At 58.5% G+C, this 20,552-nt stretch overlaps 3 protein-coding genes across 3 annotated transcripts; all 3 read right to left on the reverse strand.

Moving 5' to 3' along the window:
• Window positions 1-4,445: 4,445 nt before the first annotated feature.
• SLC35A4 (solute carrier family 35 member A4) lies at window positions 4,446-6,218 on the reverse strand. Its single transcript, XM_005492501.4, has one exon. The coding sequence runs from the start codon at window positions 6,216-6,218 to the stop codon at window positions 5,271-5,273; it is 948 nt and encodes a 315-aa protein (XP_005492558.2). The 3' UTR covers window positions 4,446-5,270.
• A 71-nt stretch (window positions 6,219-6,289) lies between these two features.
• On the reverse strand, window positions 6,290-7,427 carry LOC102062023 (SLC35A4 upstream open reading frame protein). Its single transcript, XM_074552099.1, has 3 exons — window positions 7,291-7,427; window positions 7,087-7,185; window positions 6,290-6,933 (listed from the first exon to the last, which is right to left on the reverse strand). Exons 1-3 carry the CDS (start codon window positions 7,303-7,305, stop codon window positions 6,736-6,738), a joined length of 312 nt encoding a protein of 103 aa, XP_074408200.1. The 5' UTR covers window positions 7,306-7,427; the 3' UTR covers window positions 6,290-6,735.
• Window positions 7,428-12,375: 4,948 nt separating this feature from the next.
• On the reverse strand, window positions 12,376-19,867 carry STING1 (stimulator of interferon response cGAMP interactor 1). Its single transcript, XM_005492502.4, is given in 9 exon segments — window positions 12,376-12,823; window positions 14,192-14,378; window positions 16,554-16,792; window positions 16,949-17,057; window positions 18,260-18,437; window positions 18,990-19,237; window positions 19,240-19,307; window positions 19,522-19,586; window positions 19,588-19,867. Coding segments are annotated over 9 exon segments (1,539 nt in total). The 5' UTR covers window positions 19,839-19,867; the 3' UTR covers window positions 12,376-12,629.
• Window positions 19,868-20,552: the final 685 nt, after the last annotated feature.

The raw sequence follows: 20,552 nt of genomic DNA on the forward strand, positions 1-20,552 counted from the left end.
GGGGAAGGGAGGGGGTCTCTCCTCACCCCTGCCCATGCCAGGCCCTCTGTGCCACCCCTGCCATCTCCATCCCAGCGTGCCCAGTCCCTCCTCTGCCCTGCCCTGTCGTGCTGGGATAAGGGAAAGCTGAACATCATCCCTCTCCTTGCACCAGCAGAGCTCCCTGACTGTCGATGGGGTTTTCCACATGGATGCAGGACAGGTACCTGAGCCCCAAGTCCTTCCCTGTGCCCCAACCCCAGCCACATGGGCCAGGGACATCTGCACCATGCTGGCTGTGCCATGCCATGCTGGCTGTGCCATGCTGTGCCATGCTGTGCTGTGGCTGTGCCATGCTGTGCCAGTCTGTGCCATGCTGTGCCGTGCTGGATGTGTCTCTCCTACAGGAGAAGGTTCTGGAGCTGGCCAGGCCCCAGCTGGCCCTGGTTCCCCTCGGCTACAGCGTGTCCCTGCTTCTGTGGGACCCCCGTGGCCCTGGGACACAGCTGCCCTTCCAGAGTGTCATCTGGCAGGTGAGGGCACAGGGGACAGCTGGCAGGACAGGGGACAGCACAGCTGTGCAGTGCTGGGCTCCTGGGTCACCCAGCAGAGCCCAATCCCACCGGGACAGGGCTGGGATCCAGCCATGGGTCTGGGAACAGCAGCTCCCAGCTTGTCCACAGGTGATTGACACCGTCTTCCAGGAGCTGGAGGCCTTGGGGGACGACACTCAGAGCCTGCAGATGGTCAGCCTGGTGCAGGTAGGGCAGGAGCAGGGCAGGATGGCCTGGCAGGAGGGCCCCATTCTCTCTGTGCCACTGCCCAGCCCCTGCTGTGCCAAGAGCACAGCTTGCCCTGTGCTGGCATGCAGTGCCCTCATCCAGAGGGTGACCAGGGACTGGAGACCTTTGGCTCCCAGGTGTTCTCACCTCTTTCCAGGACTGCCCACAGAGCACCTCCTGGGCTCCAGCAGCATGGTGGGACCAGGATCACCCTCTAACCCCTTCCTGCTCCCATCCCAACTGGGCTCCCTGGGCCAGTCACTGCTCCAGCGTGGCCTTGAGTGGCACAGCAGTGCTGCCAGCTCCTGGCCCTGGGCTGGCTCCTGCCCTTTGGCTCTGGGATGCTGCCAGGGCCTGATAAGCTCCACAGAGGGCTCGGGCGTTGCCAGGGCTCTGCCCTTCCCTGGTGCCACGGCTGGGCAAGCTGGGAGTTACCCCAAAATGAGCTTTCTCAACCCTCACCTGTGCATGGCCACAAGCACTCCGCGCCCCTGGTGAGTGTGGGGTGCCAGCAGCCCCTTTTCCTGCCCCTGCCTGATGCAGCCCCCTTATTCCAGGTCAGCAGCCAGGACAAAGCCTGGGACCTGCTCCATCCTGACGGCCGAGCCCTGCAGGTGCTGGATGTGGCACCCCTGGGCCTGTAGGTACCAGGGCTGGGCAGGCTGGGCATGGCACCTGGAGGCTGGGCAGGGAGCATGGTGCCAGCCTCAGCGTGGCAGGGGTGTCCTCAGAGCATGCAGGGTGTGGGTGTGACTCTCCCTGCTTGGTCCTGTCTCCCTCTTCTTCCAGGATGGTGGAGGAGGTGACAGAAGTGGCTGTGCCCGATGCCCAGGCTGCCATCAGTGCCTATGCCAGGGGGCTGGGTGCCCTGCCAGCCCTGTTCCAGGGGTGTGCTCAGCATTCCCCCACAGATGGGCACTCAGCTGTGCAGGGGTGAGGATTTGGGGCAGATCCCACAGGCTGGGAAGGGCTGGGCCATGGGCGCTGGGCTGGCCCTGCTGCAGCCCCAGTCCCACCCCTCACACAGCCCCTCTCTCCCCAGGGCTGGCAGCCTCTTCACTCTCACCGTGGAGCGGGAGCTGGGGGGTGGCAGGCGCCAGCGCTCGGCCCTCAGGATCCTGCTGTCCCCAGGGGCCGGCGGGCCCTGCCCCAGGCCGTACGTACAGGGCTGAGCTCTGCTCCCCCTCCAGCACTCCCTGTGCCTGCTGAGGGCCAGGGAATTCCATCCCTGCAGGTGAAGCAGGGGGACACCCCAGTGGGAGCCCTCACTGGGAGCCAAGGGGGTGTCACTGCTCCTTGGGGATATGTGGGGCCAACCCATCCCTGGGTCCCTGCCTGGCAAAGTAAGAGCCAGCCCTCTCCTGGGGTGTCTCCCGACGTGCAGGGAACCTGGAGCTGTCTGCCTGCCCTGGATCGTGGAGCGGCTGCTGGAGGGGAACAGCCTGACCTTCCTGCTGCTGTGTGTGTCACTGCCAGGTACCCCTGGGACTGGGACACTCTCTGGGTGCCCCCTCCCTGAGGATTCCCCCCCATCCTGCCCCACACCTGCCCCACACTGGCACACACCCCTGCTGGTGCCCGGGGACACGTGCAGTCACTGGAAGCTGACACAGCTCCACTCTTCTCCATGGCACCCCCTGTGCTGGGGGCCCCCATGGCCCCTGCCCAGGGCTCGCTGTTCTCCCAGACACCTCCAGAGAGGAGATCCTGGGAGCTCTGGGACTGGCTCAGAGGGTGAAGGGGCTGGCCAAGACCATCTCTGCCACGCTCTGGGCCCCTGAGGAGGAGATTGGGGCACGCCGCAGGGAGATCCGAGCGCTGCGCGTGGAGCTGCTGGCTGGGCCTGGCCACCCTGAGCACAGAGCAGCTGTGGCCCAGCTGAGGAGAGCTCTGAAGGAGCTGCAGGTGGGCAATGCCCCTGGATCCACGGGACTGGCATGGCACTCGTTCCCTGGGCTGGGTAAAGTGCAGGCTCCTGACCCATCCTGGGTTCAAGGCCCTTGTCCAGCACTGAGGGCAGGGTGAGTGTGAGATGCATCCCTAGAGCCACACCAGGCCTGGAGGTTTGAAACCCCCCAATAAGTTCCCCTTTTTCAGGTGCTGAAGAGCCAGAGGTGGGAGAAAAAGCAGTCAGTGGCCAAGGTGCTGGGGACAAGTGAGATGCACCAGCCCAGTGCTGAGGTGAGCAGAGATCAGGCCAGGCCCCCTCAGCCAGGGACAGTCTGGGAAAGCCCTGATTCAGGGAAAGCCCTGAATCCCAGCTGCGTCCCTGTAATGTCTCCTCTGCCAGGAGCAGGTCTCTGCAGGGAATGCAGCTCCAGGCCAGCAGCCTGGGAGCCAGACACCCCCGGAACCAGCAGAGCTGGAGCGTGGGGCCAGGCGTGCGTCCCGCAGATGGGTGGAGGACATGTGGGCACAGAGCGTGGCTGGACACGGTGGGAAAGGCCTCACTCTCCATCTGAACGTCCTTCATCAGCTCCCCATGTCACGCTCATCCTCCTCCCCTGTCCCCACACCGCAGGACAGGGTGACACCAGAAGCCAGGAAGGGGACAGCCGAGCTCTGGCCAGCGCAGGGCTGCTGGAGGAGCCATCCCAGAGCAAAGTGTCACAGCCATGGCCCGGGTGTGACAGCGTGAGTGGGAGCCCGCAGGGTCCCTGCACAGGGCCAGCTCTGCTGCCGGCACTGGTGCCACCGAGCCCCTCTCCTCCCCTGCAGGCTGGGAGGCGGTGCCAGCCGTGCCCACCCCCGGAGGTGCAGCGGGCCCTGGCCAGGGCACGGCGGCAGCGGCTGCGGGCTCAGCACTGCCGGCAGCGCCAGCAGGAGCTCGGGGCCGGCTCTGTGCCAGCCCGGGAGCACAGCGGGGAGGTGAGCACAGGCAGAGCCCAGCACTGCGAGCTCCTAGGGCAGCCCAAGGGAGCAGGGACACCCCGGAGCTGCCCTGACCGTGTCCCTGTCCCCGCAGCGGGACACAGAGCGCTGGCAGCGGGAGGTGACCGCGCTAGGCCTGAGCCTGGAGGCAGCGCTGCGGGAGCGGGAGGCAGCCGAGTGGGAGCTGGAGGCTCTGCTGCTCAACCACCACCGGGAGATGCAGGGCTGCCGACAGCACCTGCTGCAGGTGGGCAGGCCGGGCTGGGGACACCTCTCCCGGCTGTGCAGGGCTGTGCCAGACCGGCCCGGGCACCCCCAGGTGCTCCGGGACCAGCAGCGCCTGGCGGAGGAGCAGCGGGCGAGCCTGGAGCGCCGGCACCGGGAGCGGCTGCAGGAGGCGCTGCGGGAACTCGCCGAGCTCAAGCAGCGACTGAGGGACACCCCACGGGCAGGCACGGCCGGTGCCATCTCACAGACACCCTGAGGCACGGCCGGGCGTGGGGACAGCTGGCCTGGCACGACTGGGTCCCTGCACCGAGCCAGCAGCCATGCCAGGATACCGGGCAGCCCCAGGCACAGGAGTTATCCCAGGCCTCTGGCTGTGCTCCGGAGGGAAAGCCTGCTCTGTGCTGGGACCCTGCCTGTGGGAGCACAGCTCAGCCTGCTGGGAGGCAGGCTTTATTCTCTACACAGAATAAAGTGGGTGCTCCTCAGCCGTGTTGTCAGGCTCAGACACACCCTGGTCCCCAAACCTGTCCCCAGGGGCACAGCCACCATCCCTCAGGGCGGGCAGACACAGGACAGACACACGGACACTGTTGAACCGCAGCTTTAATACCCTGGCTGGCCTCTGCCTGCCAGGAACTTGGTACAAATTTTGGGGCATCCCCCTTTTGGGGAGCAGGTGAAGGTTCCCACATGCCCCAGTCCCTGGCTGTTGTGCAGACAGTGTGCCAGGAAGGGGAAATGAGGCTTGAGGACAGCAGGGCTCCAGGCAGGGCCAGCCTGGAAAACCGTGGAGGTGGGAGAGACCCAGGGAAGCAGCACCAGGAATGGCAGGGATCAAGCAGCATTCATGGGAGCTGAAACAGCACCAGTGCCATGCTGGGCAGGCAGGAGGCACTGCCAGGGCATTCCCAGGCCACTGTGGTGTGGGGAAGCAGCTTGAGGACAAGGGACACAGAGTCCCAGAATAATTTACGTGGGAAAAGACCTCTGGGATCATGGAGTCAAACCTGTAACCCAACATCACCTAGACGTGTCACCTGGACCATGGCATTAAGTGCCATGTCCTGTCCCTAAACACCTCCAGTGATGGTGACTGCACCACCCCACTGGGCAGCCCCTTCCAATGTTTCATCACCCCTTCTGTGAAGAAATCACTCCTAAGGTCCACCCTGAACCTCCCCTGGCACAAGGGGTTCAGGACCCCCCTGAGGCTGGGCATGCCTGATGCCATGGGAGCCCCATGGCACAGAGCCTGGCTGGACTGGAGCAGGGCAGTTTCCCTGTGGAAGCAGGGGCAGGGTGCTCTCTCCCTCAGCACTCCTTGGGGGATCCTTGGAGCTGTGCACCAGGAATGATTCCAGCCCTGAGGAAGGGCTGGGGCTGCCCAGACACGGGGGAGGAAGGCAGTGACTATGTGACTCCATAGTACAGGTGCACAGCCAGGCCAATGCACGCCACAGCCACGAAGAAGAGGAGGGTGAGCTGCAGGTTGAAGAGGGCAACGGAGAGGAGAGCATTGACCAGGATGGAGCAGGAGATGATGAAGAGCCTGGTGATGTTGCTGCTGTGCTTCATCACTATGGACATGATGAGGCCGTTCAGAGCCTGGCTGAACACAACCAGCAGCACCCACGGGGAGAAGCCCTCCAGGAACCCACCCTCCATGCCAGTCCACAGGGATCCCATCAGGTTGAGCAGCACCCCAAAGAAGTACAGGAAGATGTTCTGCAGGCCGAGGGGCAGCGCCTGGCTCTTCAGGATTGCTTCAGTGTACACAGCAGAGAGGCCCGAGATGAGGCAGTACACGGAGAGCAGCAGCAGCCCCACGGGGGTGACGTGCAGGCGCGTCCCTGCGGTGTCCCCGTGTCCCCGCAGCCCCCCGCAGCTGTAGGTGACACCGGCGGCCAGCAGCAGCAGCAGGGCCAGCCAGCGGCGCGGGCCCAGGCGCCGCCGCAAGAGGAGGCTGTAGAGCAGCGCCGTGCTGACGATCTTGAGGTTACTGAGCACCTGGAAGGTGCTGGGGTCCATGAAGAGCTGCATGTGCACCACCAGGTTGTTGTTGGCGGCGTAGAGCAGGGCGGAGAGGGCGAAGGGCGCGGCGTGGCGCCAGGACAGCGCCGCCGGCAGCGGCTCCCGGGCCCCCGGCAGCAGCGACAGCACCGACAGCAACAGCTTGGTCAGCTCCACCAGCACCACCACGGACGTGGAGCTGAAGGGGATGGCCCCATCCACCTTGCACAGGGTCAGGAGCGGGGCGTGGGAGCCGTAGATGGCCACAGAGAGCAGCAGCAGCAGAGCCCACAGCCCCCTGTGGAGCAGCCTGTCGGCAGAGCCAGCAGCGTTCCCAAACACCCCCATGTCGGGAGGGAGGCAGGGAGTGAGCTGCTGCCAGCAGAGAGGCCACACAGACTCTCACCCTGCAACATGGAACAGATCAAATACCGAGAATTTAATGAGCCTGATTCAAGCAGGATGTTCCCTGCAACACTGGTGATGCAGCAGGTGAGCAGGGTGTTGTCTCTGGTTAGGAGGAGAACTACAGAACTTCCTGAGCAGCCACACAAAGCACAGGGCACACGGGTGACCAGGCACAGCAGCCCCTCAGTCCACAGGGAAAGCTAAGGGGAAAAGGCAGCTGGCAGCCCCTCAGTGCTCTCAAGCTGCTGTGGGTTAGTGCAGTGATCACTGCTGCCACGGTGCCCAACAAACACCCATCACCAGCCCCCTGACGTGTGGCAGTGGTGTGGTGCAAAATGCTTTTCCAGGGAAAAGAAGGGTGCAGGTTCTGTGCCTCCCAGAGCCCTAGGGGTGCTCTGTGCCTGCTACCTAAGGAGCACGGTTCCTGCAGTCCCTGCTGCCTCCGGGCTCCTCCTCGCTAGTCCCGACCTTTTTTCAGTGAATTCACATAGTCCCGAATCGTCTTCTCAACGTTGGGCACGGCATAATTCTGCGCGGCGTAAATCCCGGTGCAGGTGCCGGCCACGAAGCCCAGGACGGCGGAGAAGCGGAGCTTGGCCACCAGGTATCCCGCCAGGAAACCTTTGAGCAAGGGCGATGCCAGCAGCGATCCGTCCTGAGGGGAGAGCGCAGTGAGGCACCGGGGAGGGGGCGACACAGGACATGCCCCAGGGGTGAGCTGTGGGTTGTTTTTACCCTGGGGTTTGTTTATCCCCCCACCAGTCCCTCTCACAGAGCGCGGCGGGCCCGCCCTCAGCCTGCACGTTACCTGCCCCACGCCGGCCTGCACCTCGTCCTCCACCCTGCGCTGCAGGCTCTCCAGCTGCCCCTTCAGGAAGGCGAGGTCCTTCAGCTTAGGCAGCGAGTCCTGTGGGAGACACGGAGGTGATTCCCGCCCCCCGTCCCGCGGGAGGAAGCGGCGCGGCCTCCTCGCAGCCCCGGCGGCCCCTCAGCCCCGGCCCGGCCCGCTCACCTTATCGTCCGCCATCTTGGCGCCACCGCCGCCCGCTGCTGATTGGCTGGCGGGGAGGCACGTGACACCTCCGCCGCTGATTGGTTGTAATGGGGCAGCGACTCCTCCCGTGCCCCCCTTCCCGCCATGGAGGCGGAACCCGGCGCTGATTGGCTGGAGTGGAGTCACGTGACCACTTCCGCTCCCTCACGCCGCCCGGCCGGCGCCATCTTGGGGGGGGTGGTGTTGGCTCTTGAGGCGCTGTCTGGCTTCAGCTCGGTACCGGCCCCGCCGGGCACCGGCACTTCGGGGCCCGGCTGACAGAGCTCATGGCCGCCCCTAAGCTCCGTCAGGGCTCCCAGGACCCTGTCGCCCCTGAGGGCAGCATGGATGGGGGTCCCAAGCTCTGCAGTTTCCCTGGGCTCTTCCTCCTTGAGGAGTCTGGTCCAGTCCCAGGCTTGGCCAGTGGTTTATGGCTAAAGCTCTGCAACTGAGCCTTTATATGAGTCTTTATGTGCAATATGAGCCTTTGTCCTTCAGGATTAAGGATGGGAACCCAAATATATTTCTATAAATAACATAACTAATGATTGAAAGGATTATGCTAAAAGAGCTTATTGAGAATTCTTTACCACACAGTGTAGGTAGCCCTAGCCACTACAGGAGTGCAATATTTTTGAAGCAATATTGATAGTAAAGGATAATAAAGGTAGTAAAGTGATTACTGAACAAACATTGATGTTTTTCACCTATCTCAGAGGCTGTGGGAGTCCCTCTCATGGGCACTCCTCAGCTCCTGGGCAGAATTTCCACATACCCTCCTAGAAATAACAGAATAAGGAAAGAACAAAAATTACTTCAGAGTTCTTTTCCAACCCAGATGATTCTGTGATCATCAAATCCACCCAACAACATAGCCCTGCCAATCCAAAAAATGATTTAAAAGCTGACAGCTCCCACAAGTCACACCCAGATGTGTTTGGAACATTTCAGGGACGGTGACTCCAGCATGGCCTGGGCACCCTGGCACAGTGCTCGACCCTTTTAGTGAAGAACCTTTCCTCAATACCCAGTCCCTGGCGCCCTGGCACAGTACTCGACTGTCACTATAGGACACCAAACAGCACAAGCGCACACCCTGCTGCTCTCAAGGTGAAGAAAAGGGAAGTTTCTTTTCTGACTCTAACATTTATAGTTTTCCAAAAGTGACAATGGATTGGAGAGTGAAAGTGCCACCTCTCCAATGACACTGGACAAACCAACAGTCCATCAAATTTCTCCTCCTCCATAAAAGAATGCAAAACAATAAGTTATTCACAGGAGGTGTGTGAGAAAGTTCGTTACAAGAGTGTAAACATCAGAAGGCTTAGAAAAACTTAAAAAATCAGGGTGACACTTCACCCTCTCAGTGAAGAACTTCTCAATATCCAGTCCCTGGCACCCTGTCACAGTGCTCAACCCTTTCAGTGGAGAATTTCTCCTCCATACCCAGTCCATGGCACAACCTGGGGCTGTTGCACCTCTGGTGTGAGCCCAGAGCCCCACAGAGCTGTGCTGGGGCCACACTCCAGCTGATACAGCTGCTAAAGGTTCCAGTGAAACCCCGACTGCAGCACTTCCAGCTTGGAAAACAGGCCCTGCAGAAGTGCAGGCACAGCTGAGCAACTGTGGGGAATGTTGGTTTCAGGGGCTTGGCACAATTTAATTAAAGCCTGTGGTGCTGGGGGTTATGTGTGTGATACTCTCGAGGCAGCTCCGTGAAGCCTTCTGGGCTGTGGGGCTGCTGCTCTCCAGGTTAATTTCCATACATTCCCAGTGTCTGTTACACTGCTCCCCCTGAGCACTGGGAAAAGGAAAGGAAAGGGACTCGGGAGGCAGTGCCAGATGCAGCCTCAAGAAGCAGCATTAATATTGCTATTAATATTAATAACCAGTTTAAATCCAACCATTGCTGAAGGCTGAGCTGCTGTTTCCTTGCTTTGCAGGATTCCAAACTTTACCCAGAGGCAGGTGTGCATTTAGTGACATTTTCCTCAGCCACCTCAAAGCAGCTGCTTTTCAAGCAGGATTTTTACTTCATGAAAGGAAAAGAAAAGAAAAGAAAAGAAAAGAAAAGAAAAGAAAAGAAAAGAAAAGAAAAGAAAAGAAAAGAAAAGAAAAGAAAAGAAAAGAAAAGAAAAGAAAAGAAAAGAAAAGAAAAGAAAAGAAAAGAAAACGCTGTGTGAGTGAGTGCAAGGGCCTTTCTTGCAACACAATCACAGCACTTGAAAAGTGCCACTTAGTGCAAGGCTGACTTGGAAAATGTGGATGTTGGTAAAAAACATGTGAGGGCAGCAGAGCCCTGTGCTCAGTCACTGCTGTCACCTCCAGAGAGGTGAACCCATGGCCAGCCTCACCAGCTGCAGGACAACATGGCAGAGAGGAGGTTTATATTGGCTGCTGAGAAGGAAATGTTCACTGTGAGGGTGCTGAGGCCCTGGCACAGGGTGCCCAGAGCAGCTGGGGCTGCCCCTGGATCCCTGGAATGTTCCAGGCCAGGCTGGATGGGGCTTGGAGCAGCCTGGGATGGTGGAAGGTGTCCCTGCCATGGCAGGGGTGGAATGAAATGAGCTTTAAGGTCCCTTCCACCCCAACCCATTCTGGGATTCCTTGAAGATGAGTTTTTCTAGGTGATGGTGGGAGCTGAGCCCCTGCCCTCAGAGGGTCTGTGAGAGAGCTCAGCTCTCAGCCCCCCAGTCACACACTAAAGCTTTGTGCTGTGTGGGGCAGCATGGATGGGTCACTGCTGGTGGCCTCTGGGATTTCTGATGGGAAACCAGCTGGGATGTGAGGGAGGGCTGGGAGAAGCCCTGCTTTGCTGTGTCTAAGCTGAGCCAGGCCCCAGCCCTGGCTGGAGGGAGGATGCAGCCATTCTGTGCCTTGCTCAGCAGGATCCTGGCTGTGACCCTCCCTCCCTGCTGCACCTGGCACCTGCTGGGCTGTGGTGGCCCCTGGAGCCGCTCAGCTCCCCTTGCTGAGGCATTGCTGCTCCTCATGGACCAGGGTGGGTCTGCCTCCAGCCTGAGAGCCCTGAGTCAGAGTCAGACCTGCTGTGGGATGCTGTGATTAGCACTAAAACTGAGGTATTGGTGCTGTTGGAGAGCTCAAGGGGAAGCTGGTTAGCCTGTGTTGGCCAGCTTAGCAGCAAGCTGCCACTTCTGAGGTTTGATTTTCCTGCCTGTGATCCAGCCCTGCCTCCAGTGCCTGCTGCCAGCAAAGGCTTTCACCTTGGCCCTGGCTGTGCCCTTGAGCTGAGCCTTTGGCTGGCAGCACGGCTGCTGCTGGAATGAGGCTGTGCTGTCAGATTTCCTCTGGGCTTGTGCCTGCCTTTCAACCTGTCCCCTTCTAATATGGCCTGAGCTTATCAGCATCTCCAGCCCAGCCTGGCTGCAGTGATGGGCGAGATAAGAAGTTTCCACGTGAGGAGGGAGCAGGGCATCAAGGAGGGCACAGAGCTGTGCCCCACAAGGAGGGGGTTGAAGGTGTGAGCCCTGGGGGCTGCAGTGGCTTTGCTGCTCTCACAGCTGCTCCTGGCTGTTCCTGTGTTGTGAGCTTGACCCTGACACATTTGCTTTGCATCTCAGCAGGTGCCCACAGCATTTGCTCTGTGCCCTTGGGAGCACTGCTCAGGTGATCAGGACCCACATCCTGCCCATACCCCAGGGCCAGACCCCCACTCAGGTCCCTGCTCTCTACCAGGTCCCTCACCCGCTGTCTTCCTTCTCCAGTCAGTCCAGCACCAGAACTTGGCACATCTTGGAGGCCTCAGCAATGATTTCTGATTCCTCTGCAGACCAACTGCCTCTGTGCAGTGGCCTTTGCTGTCCCAACCCTCCCTTCACAGCCCTTTCATCTGTCGTTTTTGCCATTTTTGCACAGATGCAGTACCCAGAGATTAGGCTGCAGATTAAGGTTTTACTGCATCCTGAAATGGGTTCCAATTCCCAGTCCCAGCAGGACCAACATGCAGCCAAATCTCTCCTGAAAGCTCACTCAGAGATCTCCCACCATGTTCTCCCATGTGCATGAAAGGTGGAGTCCTTATATACACAGCCCAGGGGAGGCACCTGGAATTCTGTGTCCAGTTCTGGCCCCTCTTGACAAAAATGACATTGAGGGGCTGCAGCATGTCCAGAGAATGGAGCTGGGGAAAAGTCTGGAGCACATATGAGGAGCAGCTGAGGTGGGGCTCAGCCTGGAGAAAAGGAGGCTCAGGCAGCACCATCTCCCTCTCTACAACTCCTTAACAGCCAGGTGGGGCTCTGCTCCCAGAGAACAAGGCACAGCACCAAAGGAAAAGGCCTCACACTGCCCCAGGGGAGGTTCAGTTTGCACATCAGGAAGAATTTATTCACTGAAAGTGTTGTGAGGCATTGGAATGGGCTGTGCAGGACAGTCACTGTCCCCTGGAAATACTAAAAACCACATGGATGTGGCACCTGGGGACACAGGTTAGTGGTGGCCTTGGCAGTGCTGGGTTAATGGCTGGATTTGATGACCTTAGAGGGCCTTGCCAGCCTTAGTGATTCCAGAGTTCTGTGATTCCAAAAGGAGCTGGGCAGCCCAGGGCAGGAGCAAGGCTGTTGTGTCAGCTCCAGCCTGTGCCTGCCCAGCATCTCCCCATCCTGTGTGAGCCTGCTCTGCCACCAACACTTCTGGTCAGGCTGGAGCTCCCCTGCAAGTCCTGCCCAGGCTCCCTGTGCCTGCAGAACTGCCCCATGAATCCAAACACATGGGCTGGGTGTGTTTGTGCCAGCACACACAGGCACACTTGTGGCTGGCATTTCCATAGCCCCATCCAACACCACAACATATCACAGAATCATGGAATATCCTGGCCTGGAAGGGACCCACATCATCCAGGCCATCTCCTGGCCCTGCAGACACCCCACAATCCCACCCTGTCCCTGACAGCATCACCCAAGTGCTCCTGGAGCTCTGGCAGCCTTAGAGCCATGACCATTCCCTGTGCAGTGCCCAACCACCCTCTGAGGGAAAAACCTTTTCCCATCCCACATGGGGCAGACTGCACATTGTGTCCAAAATTTAGGATACTGCAACTTGTCCCAGAGAGAAAAGTGCTTTATATGACACAAATTAAAACAGTTAAAAAAACAATACACCCACAGAAGAACATCAGAGCTGTACATAACAAAGAAAATGGGAAGCATGTCACAGGGCTGTGGGCTGAGTCAGCTGCTCCAGTAACCGTGCTGCACAGGAGGTTGGGATGGGAGCTGGGGGTTGCAGCCATGGGTAGCTCCAGGAGGAAGGGGGCTGGGGAAGGCTGAGGCAAGCCCCAGGGGCACTGAGGGGCTGTGTCAGAAGCCATCAGTGCGCAGGGGCTGGGGCAGGTCTGACACACTGATCTGCAGGTTGAGCTCTGCCGAGTCCAGGGCCGTGGATGGGCTGGGCGGGTGGCTCTGCTCCTGCACGGAGATCTCCTCACGGTGCTCCTGCCGCAAGTGCCACGCGATCTCTCTGGACAAAAAGTGGGACTCTGCTTCTTCTGGCTCTGGAACAGAAGAAAGACAAACTTTCCTTCACTGGTTGTCCTCAGGCAGAGCTCTGGGCAGGGAGCAGAGTCTCTCTGTGAGATGCCCCCAAATGTGCACTATTTCCTGCACATCAAAATACAGCTTTTACTTCCCACTTTCTGCCTGGCAGAGGGGAAAAGTTCAAACACAAAGTGAGGGGAGGAGTGTAAAATTACAGGCACTATGTGCTGGATTCCCGGTAATGCTTGTGATGGGAACTGCCTTGCTGCATGGAAATGCTTCTCCCCATCAGGGAGAGTTTCCTCTGAAAAAACCAACATTCATTAAAGCAAGATGCTGATTTCATCTGCTGGAGGTGAGGAGATGGGAGATGAAAAGATGATGGGAATGAGGGAAAGCCTCACTCCCTCCCATCCCCTGTCAGCAGGAATGGCACAGAGCCAGCACACACTCATCCCTCTGCTGGGGAGGGCGTGACAGCCCCAGCAACTTCCAGGAACACCAGCAGTGAGGGGAGCGGCTGCCCTGGATCCTCTGTTACACTGTTATATCCTGGATCCTCTGTTACACTCAATGCTGGCAGCACACTGCTTGCCTCAGGTCCCCTTGGGGGCTTCAGCTGGGACAACCAGTGCTGCCACCACCTTCCCTGCTCCTCAGACCCACAGCAAGAAGTCCTTAAAATTATGGAATCATGGAATACCCTGAGCTGGAAGAGATCCACAAGGATCATCCAGTCCAGCTTCTGGCCCTGCACAGACACTGTGTCCCAGAGCTTTGTCCAAAGCCCCCTGGAGCTCTGGCAGCCCTGGGTCTGGGCCCATTCCCTGGGGAGCCTGGGCAGTGCCTGATCACCCTCTGGGGGAAGAACCTTTTCCTGATACCCACATTAAATCCACCTTGCACAGCTCCACTTGTTCCCTCGGGTTCTGTCCCTGGTCCCAGGGAGAAGAGATTGGAGCTCCTCTTCAGCAGGAGCTGCAGCCTCCAGTGAGGTCTGACCTCAGTGTCAGAGCAGCTCAGCAGTTCCTCAGCAGCTCCTCTGGGCCCTTCATCATCCCCATGTCCATCTTTTGGACACTCCCTAACAGCTTTAGATCTTTCTCATATTGTGGTGCCCAGACCTGCCCCAGGGCTCGAGGTGAGGCTGCCCCAGCCCAGAGCAGAGAGGGACAATGCCCTCCCTCACCCAGCCAGGGATGCCATGCTCAGTGACATTCCTATGTCATGGGGGAATGCAGCCCCTCCCTTCTCTCATGGCAGCAGGAGCCACCATACCCCCCTGACTGGGGACATCAGCCGAGCCCTGCACAGACACTGATCCCTTCACTCAGGGCTACAGGAGCCTCTGTCCTGGGCACCCCAGCCCCTTTCTCCTCACTCACCCTCGTAGGCAATGAGCCTGTATGTGTCTGCACACTCCTTGGAGCCTCTCAGGATCTCCTCCAGGGTCCTGTAGAACAGCTTGGCCTGCTCCAGGCGCTCCTCCCGGCTGAAGGCAGCACACTCATCCTGGGACATGGCGAACAGGGTCTGCAGTGGGGTGGCATATTCCACAGCACAGTGCCAGAGCTGCAGGGGTGGGAGGACAAGACAGAGGACATGAGGACTGGCAAAGGGCTGCTGGGAGACCCTGGCACTGGGCACAGCACTCAGGACCTCTCAGCTCCTTGGCCTGCCTTGCACTGGGAACACTGGGGCAGTGTTCTGCCTCATGCAGAGCAGAAGAAGAGTAACTAGCCTGACAGGTCCAGTGTCCTCTCTGCCAGGTGGGCTCAGGGAGCTGCCTTGCCCATGGGAGGCAGCCACAGTGCTCCCAAGAGCAGCCTGGAGGGTGATCTTCCCCATGGAATTTGGTCCCCTAGGGAGACATCCCTTCCCTGTGATCACACCTTCTTGGTGGCTTTCTGCTATACAAAGGAAAGTGGAGGGACAGCAATCTCTGCTCTTTGTGACCAGTGACCAATCTTTGCTCTCTGTGACCAGTGACAGGACCCAGGGAAGGGCTGGAGCTGTGTCAGGGCAGGGTTAGGTTGGATTTCAGGAAAAGGTTCTTCCCCCAGAGGGTACAGGGGGGCACTGAACAGGGAATGGTCACAGCCCCCAGGCTGCCAGAGCTCCAGGAGCTCTTGGACAATGCTCCCAGGCACAGGGGGGGGATTGTTGGGGTGTTTGTGCAGGCCCAGGCATTGGACTTGATAATCTTTGTGGGTCCCTTCCAACCCAGCATATTTTGTGATTCCATTATTCTAAGTCTGAGCATCCTAACAGAGAGCTGGAGGGCAGAGCATAAACATTGGGAAGGTGGAGGCGCAGCTGGAAGGAGGCTGAGCAAAGAAACCAAGAGAAATCTGATAAAGCCAGAAACATGCCAAGGAGGAGTGGTGATACCAGTGAGTCTGACACTGGGTAAACTGGAAAGTTGAATGGAGTGAATGAGAAGGAAGAGGGATGTGATCCCAGGTGAATGCAGAGGAGCAGGAAGTTCCCAGCCTTGGCAGGCAGTTGCTGCCCTGGGGCAGGTGCTTTCCATGGGCCCTGCTCGCTGTGAGGGACTGGGCAGGAAGCTGAGGGGCAAATATTACTGGAAAGCCAGGTGCAGGCTCAGAGCTGCTGGAGCTCCCAGGGAGCAGAGTGACTCAGCAGCAGCCTGGCAGAAGGAACACAGCATCAGTGTGTGCAGCACAGCAGGAAAAACCCTGGCTGACTGTGCTTCCCTCAGAGCAGGACACAGAGGCTCGGGCTCCCTGCAGGCTGGGCTTTAAAAACTGCAGCTCAGAGCTCAGCCACTGCCAAAGGGCAAAGCAGGGCACCAGGTGAGGAGCAGAGCTCTGCCAATGTCTCCATGCACAGCACCAGGGTGTTCCCTCCTCCAGGGGGAAGGGAGAGGGGTCAGTCTGCCCAGAGATGTGGGAGGAGATGAATGCAATGTGAGCTGGAGAGATTCAGGGCTCACCAGCCTAGAAAAGGGTGACTGGGGAAAGGAGGGAGTCAAATAATGACTCACACAGACATCTTGGAGCAGCCTTTTACAACACAAGGAAACATCCATACTGTGGGAAGTGATGCTCTGTAGCCCACATCTGCTTTTCCCTGATCAGTTTTCTGCTGTTTTCTGGGCTTCACTCAGCTCCAGGAGGGGTTTAGCCAGCTCACCATCCCTGCAGCTGGGCCTGGGAGGAGGCAGCCAGCAGGAAGGGCTACAGGAATGGGATCTCTCCCTCTCATGGAAGCCTGGTGAAAGCTGGGAGTATCTAACAGCAGAGGTGACAGTCTCCTGTGTCGCAGACATCTTTTTGTGAAAATCTTCTCTTTAGGATTTTCCTGCTGAAGCTGAGAAGTTTCAGCAACAAATGTAAACAATGATTATCTGCTGCTGTGGATTGCAACAGGTCCACCTGTGATTGGCCCCTCTTGGATGTTTATAATTAAAGGCCAATCAAGATGGAGCTATCTCAGACAGCGTCCGAGAGAGCTGCCTTTGTTATTTATTCATTTCTATTCTATTTTTGGCCTAGCCAACCTTCTGAAGAAACCTTTTCCTTTCTATTTCTTTTTAGTATAGTTATAATGTAATATATATATATTATAAAATAATAAATCAAGCCTTCTGAACATGCAGTCAACATTCTTGTCTCTGCCTTATCCAAAAACCCCTGTGAACCCGGTCACACTCCTGTCCTTAGGGCCACTTCTGGGGCCAGCAAGGCTTTTGGGATGATGCTCCCAATGCTGCTCTCAGCATACCTGGTTTTCTTCATCTGTGATTGCATAGAGGCTATGTTTGTAGACCCTCTTTTTGATGCCAGCCCGGGCCAGGGTGGTTTCAGTGAGCTCTGTCACATACTGGATATTGCTGTCAGCTTTCTCCAGCTCATCATAGATATCACAGCTCAGAGGGATCAAGATATGGAGCTTCCAGGTCTTCCTGCACGCTGGCAGGTTGGGATTGGCTCTGCTGAATTCCTCCATGCACTTTTTCACCCCTGGTGGAAGAGAGCATCAGGCAGAGGTGCCTGGTGTGAGTACAGCTGCATTCTGCCTCACTCCCCATTCCCTGCTAACACTGTAAAAGTGGGAGGATTGTTATTAGCAGCTATTTCTATCTGTAGGCATGGGAATGCAGGGAAACAGCTACGTACGTGGCAGGACTATTTTTAGGTACCCAACATAAAAGGACCAGGCAAGGCCATGAGCAACGTTCTGCTTGGACCTCTCGGACATCTCAGACATCTCCACTGCTGAGGGCTTCTGTGGAGGGAAGGACAGACAGACCAGGTGATGACAGCTGCCATCTGGGCCCTTCTGCAACAGTCACTTCTCTACAGGGATTGGAGAACTCCAAAGAGATCTGGAGAGTGAACAGCCCCACCAGCCCCTTCCCCCACCGTGCAAGGCAGAGCCCCCACAGCCCCACAGAGGAGGGAAGTGGGGCTGGAGTGAGCCAGGATTTCCCTGGCTGCACCTTCCCCTGGGATCCTGTGTCCCAGTGCAGCTTGTGCATCTGCCTTGTGTCACAGACATCTTTTCATGAAAATCCTTTCTTTAGGATTTTTCCCCCTCCTGAGAAGCTGTGGCCTCAGGAACAAAATGCAAACAATGGTTATCTGCTGCTGTGGAATGCAACAGGTGGATTCGTGATTGGTCTCCTGAGGATGTTTGGATTTACTGACCACTCACAGCAGAGCTGGGTCTCACTCTCTGCTGAGACACAGAACTTTGTTATTCACTCCTTTTCTATTCTTAGCTTAGCTAGCCTTCTGAGAACTTTTCCATCTATTTCTTTTAGTATAGTTATAATGTAATATATATAATAAAATAATAAATCAAGCCTTCTGAACATGAGGTCAACATTCTCACCTCTCTCTTCACCCTGAAAACCCCTGTGACCACTGTGACAGCCCTGTGCTTCCAGCATGGGAGAGGAGACACCCCAGGGCCTGGTGGTGGGGTTCCCAATGGCCTCTGCCAGCCCTGTGTGTGCATTTGGGTGGTGATGGGTGTCCTGTCCCACAGGCACCTGACAGAAGCACCCTCTGCACCCTGTGTGACCCTTCCAGCACTGCTGGGGTTCCCCTTCAGCACAGCAGAGCCCTCCCACTGCTGCACAGGCACCCGGGGCTTGGCCCTGCTTCCATACCACACTGAGAATTGAGAACACACAGACTCTGCCTTTCCCTCAAGCACCAGCTTGACTGGCAGATTTAAAACACCCCTGTTTTTTGTGTCAGGGGGGCCATGCCATCCCCTGGAATGGTTGTGCTCATTAGGAGGCAGCCTGGCCCTCTTAATGCCAACACTCCTGGCAGCACAGGGCCAGGGAGATCAGCTCTGCAGGGCTGGGCTGAGAGGCTGGACATGCAGAGGCCATGTATGTAGAGCTGGCTAGGTGCCCCCATGGCTGCTCAGGGCTGAAGGGTTCCCAGGGCAGGCTGGGGCTGTGGGAGCCTTACCCGGAGCCCCAGGGCGAGGATGAGGAGCTGGCACAGACTGGCCAGGATGAGGTGGAGGCCATGTTGCTGCCCATCACCAAAGAGAGCCACATAGGCTGAGCCACAGACGAGCAGCATGGGCCCGTGCCAGTGTGGGGGGAAGCAGGAGCTCAGGGCCCTCCAGAAGCTGCCGTGGTGCCTGGGTGGGAGAGGGAGATAGGAGTCAGGCTGGTGGCCACCTACCCACCCTCAGCAGCCATGGCTGGGGCTGCTCCCATCTCCTGGGGGCCACCAGCCTTCCAGAGCACTACAGAGCTGTGTGGGACCCTGCCCAGCACACCCCAGTGCCCCCAGGCAGGAGAGGGGTTGGGTGTCCTGGAGCACCCGTGGGACTCAGAGGGAGCAGATGGATGGAATGTCACCCTGGACAGCAAAGGGAGACAACAGCCCCCTGCCCTCCAGCACTGCGTGGTGGGGAAAGGCTGGAGGACAAGATCTGTTCCACAGGGAAAGGGCACAAGGAGAGGAGACATCCATGGACAACTGGGAGAGCTGGCAAGTGGGAGAGGGAGCAGGAGATGAGAGGGACAGGAGGGTGACAGAGGGCAGCATGTGCTGCCGGGCACAGCACATCATTGCCACAGAGGGCACAGAGACAGAAGCAAACCCCGGCACATCCCCAGGGTGCAATGCCCTTGCCCAGGGCGGTCCCAGGAGCGCCGCAGGCGGGCAGCCAGCCCCGCTGCCTCACCTGGAGTCCAGGTGGAAGATCTCCTCGGCCAGGTAGCAGGCGCCCTTGAGCAGCTCGCCGGTCTGCAGGGTGGCGAAGTGGAGGGCGAGGCTGCGGGCGGTGGGCACGAGGGGCTGCCCGGCCAGGAGCAGAGCTACGGCACAGAGCACCAGCAACACGAGCACGGCGCGCTGCGCCCGCCCGCCCCGGGCCCGCGGGATCAGCGGGGCACAGCGCGGCCGCCGCGGCTCCCGGGACATCTGCGGGGATCAGCGGGCTCAGCAGCGGCCTGTCCCCGGTGCCCAGAGCTGCAGCTCGTCCTCAGCGCCCGCGGCAGCACTGTGGGAACGGATAGGAGCACATCAGGGATGTGTGCGCCCAGCGATGTGAGCATCCCAAAGCCACAACTCTTCGGGGAGGCTCCCCTGCGCTTCCCGCCTTAGGGCTGTCCCCTGTGCCCAAAGGGGTTCGGCAGGGCACAGCCTGGCTGTCACCCCGCTCCCGGACGGTGCCAGCCCGCCCTGCTCCGCAGCCACTCTCTGGCCGCACTCACCGGAGCAGTTTCCAGCCGCCAGCCCCGGGATTCCTACGCTGCGGCTCCCGGGCTCTGCGCTCCCGCCTGGCAGCAGGGGCTCCTTCCGAGGCTGCTGCGGACACACGGCCGGAATCTCTGCCACGGACGGGCTTCTGGAGCGCGGGTGGAGCTGCACATAAAAGCGCGCAGAAAAGTGAAAATGAAAGAAGGTCTGGCAGCAGCGGGCAGCCTGCAGAGTGCCAGAGCTCTCCCACGCAGGGCATCCATGAGATCTCCCAGCCCACAGGAAATCCAGGCACTGCTGGCTGTACCGCGTTTCGATATCCATTGCACATCCTGGAAAGCCCCAAGGCTGCCAGGACATGGTCTGAGAGGAACTGGAATGAGGAAGGAAACCAGAATTTATTGAGATCTCATCTTCAAGGGCAGATTTCAAAGATTGCATTGATTCAGCTCAGCAGATTGCCAGGGGCAAAACAGACTCAAGTTCTGTCTAACAGAAGGTGACTCACAGTGCCCTGGATGCTCCCACCCCACACATTTCCAGGAGATGCCAGGCTGGGAAGCAGTGCCCAGGAGTGCTGGCAACACAGCAGGGGCTTCCTGCAGCCAGGCTCTTGGTGGCCATGGAGGCCCTCAAGATTTCCAGTTCCTTGTTCCAAGCAGTGGAGAGGTACTTCCATCCTGGAAGAGCATGGATTAGGGGACACATACACAAGCCCGTAGGAGCAGGTGGGATGCACTCAAGGATGCTGAGGGAGATGGATGATGCCCTGGCAAGGTTCCTTTCTGGTGTCTTTGGAATGTTATAGCAATCAGGAGGTTCCTGGAGAGTGGGACAAGGAAATCTCACACCCAGCTTTGAGGAGGTGAACTACAGCCTGCTCAATGTCACCTCTGACCCTGGGAAAGTGATGGAACAAATCCTCCCAGCAATCCCTGCCAAATGCCTGAAGGATGGGACAGAAACAGCCATCAGGGATTTGACACCACATCTGATGGACCCAACTACCTGGAATGGCAAGAAAACTGGCTGTAGGGATGAGAGG

This window comes from Zonotrichia albicollis, chromosome 15, assembly GCF_047830755.1.
Source record: "Zonotrichia albicollis isolate bZonAlb1 chromosome 15, bZonAlb1.hap1, whole genome shotgun sequence".
Taxonomy (NCBI): Eukaryota; Metazoa; Chordata; class Aves; order Passeriformes; family Passerellidae; genus Zonotrichia; species Zonotrichia albicollis.

Coding starts and splice junctions, on each gene's coding strand:
- SLC35A4 (XM_005492501.4), bottom strand. CDS start 6,218: ATGGGGGTGTTTGGGAACGCTGCTGGCTCTGCCGACAGGCTGCTCCAC.
- LOC102062023 (XM_074552099.1), bottom strand. Junction 6,934..7,086: donor TGCAGGCCGGCGTGGGGCAG/GTAACGTGCAGG, acceptor CTCTCCCCTCAG/GACGGATCGCTGCTGGCATC.